The sequence below is a fragment of the Opisthorchis viverrini genome, assembly GCF_000715545.1.
Source record: "Opisthorchis viverrini unplaced genomic scaffold opera_v5_126, whole genome shotgun sequence".
In the NCBI taxonomy this organism is placed as follows: domain Eukaryota; kingdom Metazoa; phylum Platyhelminthes; class Trematoda; order Opisthorchiida; family Opisthorchiidae; genus Opisthorchis; species Opisthorchis viverrini.
Genome location: NW_008751787.1, coordinates 28,220 through 30,420, shown reverse-complemented (window position 1 = coordinate 30,420; position 2,201 = coordinate 28,220). Strand labels below are relative to the sequence as shown.

The 2,201-nt window shown below is 42.4% G+C and overlaps 2 protein-coding genes across 2 annotated transcripts in view; one reads left to right on the top strand and one right to left on the bottom strand.

The window, feature by feature from the left end:
- The window catches only part of T265_06349 (hypothetical protein), a gene marked incomplete at both ends in the record, with an annotated part of 48,693 nt that extends 48,218 nt beyond the window's left edge, over positions 1–475 (top strand). Inside the window, one exon of the mRNA XM_009171590.1 lies at positions 459–475. Within this exon, the coding sequence (XP_009169854.1) occupies positions 459–475 (17 nt within the window). The remainder of the gene's footprint in view (positions 1–458) is intronic.
- The window catches only part of T265_14005 (hypothetical protein), a gene marked incomplete at both ends in the record, with an annotated part of 52,400 nt that extends 51,671 nt beyond the window's left edge, over positions 1–729 (bottom strand). Inside the window, one exon of the mRNA XM_009171617.1 lies at positions 576–729. Within this exon, the coding sequence (XP_009169881.1) occupies positions 576–727 (152 nt within the window). The remainder of the gene's footprint in view (positions 1–575) is intronic.
- Positions 730–2,201: the final 1,472 nt, after the last annotated feature.

The following is a 2,201-nucleotide window of genomic DNA, read 5'->3' as shown; positions in this document are numbered from 1 at the left end:
TTTGGTAATTTGTATACCTAATAGCGAAGGCTCTATGCGGATGAGGGCCTTGATACCTGAAAAATTGGTGTAGATGCTACTATGAATTAATTTGGTGATCACATTCTGAAACTGTGCTATATTTACAATTGACTTATTACAAGCAAGGCTTCAGCAAACAGTTGCCCCAACTAATTTATTTTAGGCAAAATGGATGATAAAAGTGGATAAAAGTATCTATTAGTTACTGACGGTGCAGCTTTTACTATTAAGTTTCAGGGGAAGTTTGACGCATGGCGGTTGTTCAGGCCTTGAGCTGAGTGACTGAATTTGGGCATGATGTGGCGCCCAATCGCCCGTTCCTCATTTGTATGAATCACTTTTACCATCCTAACACTGATTGCTGCTTGTTGTGGTTTTTGAATAAATGCAAAATTTTAGCGCATTCAGTGTTTCTTTCCCTCCTGTTTTTTCTTCAGACTATCCTTCTTTCTAACTTAGCTGCATTTTCTTCCACAGCTTCGATTTTTATTGAATAAATCATTTTTAGTTAGATAGGATCAGTGAATTGTAAACAAGACGAATATGCCACCCACCGTCCTGCAACTTGCCGCCGCGATCCTATCTTCCCATCTGAGCTCACGCTTTCTGCGTGGGTAGACGCCCCATTACGGAAGTCTTCATAAGGACACGACGAAAAAAATATACTGGCTTCTTGAAATTCTGTGGAGTAATCTTTCTTTGAATCAGCTGATGAATCGTTTAATTTCGTATTTATGTCTTGTGTTAAATGAAAGATATATTTAGCTACTTACTTGGTAGTCTTGATGACCATTTCTCTTTTACTTCCCCATCTACATTCATTGGGTTTCCAAAAGGATGCAGAACAGATCTGTATGAACAAACACCTGGCGCAATTTATGCACAATAAAGAGGGAAAATATATTAATGCAAACCCACCGTGTTGTAGAGTGCTAATACGAGTATTTTTCGGGAAAGCCTTTGTCCGTTCGCCCATCAACCGGTGTCTCTGAATGCTATCAGCTCAGTGTCATTCCATTGAGTTTTTACTACGAATATTACTCTACACACAGTGATTTGGACAACTGTTTTGTTTTCGTCTACCGTGACTATCAAGCATCCATCATTTTGGTCACCGCGAGGTACTAGCAACCAATTCAACGAATCGCTTTTGTAAGCAAACCTTCAAAAACAACTTCTGGCATAGTTAAACACGCCAGTGTATCAGTATCAGGTTCAAGTAGTCAGAGGAATTGTCCAGGTTTCGGCCAGATTCCGTGCACTACCATAAACTAGTACAATATAGAAGCAGATATTCGGTTCCGGCGTCGTTCGTTCGAAATCGGTTTCGTTATTCCCTCGTGCAAAGTTGTGAAAGAAGCTTTTCGTTTTTCAATCTATTCACAAAGCAAAGTAAAGTTATGGTTGAATTTTATTACTCTAACAAAACATTTGAGAGATAACCCTTGATATTTCGGTCACACTTCCTATTTTACATGTAGTCCGAAACATGACGTAAATTTATACCGATTGCCCTCTGCAGCCATTGATAGACCACAACAGATGTGGGCGAAATGTCTGCCCGTCGAACAGCAAACTCGGTTTGCGGTGCCACGTCACACTTCCTATTTTACTTGTAGTCCGAAACATTACGTAAATTTATACCGATTGCCCTCTGCAGCCATTGATAGACCACAACAGGTGTGGGCGAAATGGCTGCCCATCGGACGTCAAACTCGGTTTGCGGTGCCACACTTGCAAGGCCTGGTGGCATTTCAAATGCATGGGTTTACAGGACGACCAGATAAGCCAGTTAGCTAACTCTCCTGACCCGTTTTTGTGAGCCAGCTGCCTCTACATTAAGGGTGCACTGCATACCGCACCGAAGAGGAGAGCCCCCAAAACGGTACCCAATCCCCAGTGCAGATTCAGACAGACCACTGTCAATGTTCCGCTTTAATGTGGATACTCGACGCGAAATTAGAGCGTCTTTCGAAGGGACTGGAGGACTCAGGCGGTAAGATAAGAATGACCTGGAAGAAAGGTTACAAGGAACTTTCTTCTCTGAACCAATATCTCGCGATATCCACACCGGGCCCTATGGCTGCGAAGAAAGTCATACAACTCTCTGACTGGGCTATAAAGACCGCGACAGCGTGTCTAGTGGACAAGCGCCTAAGGGAAAGAAGATTGATAATCTG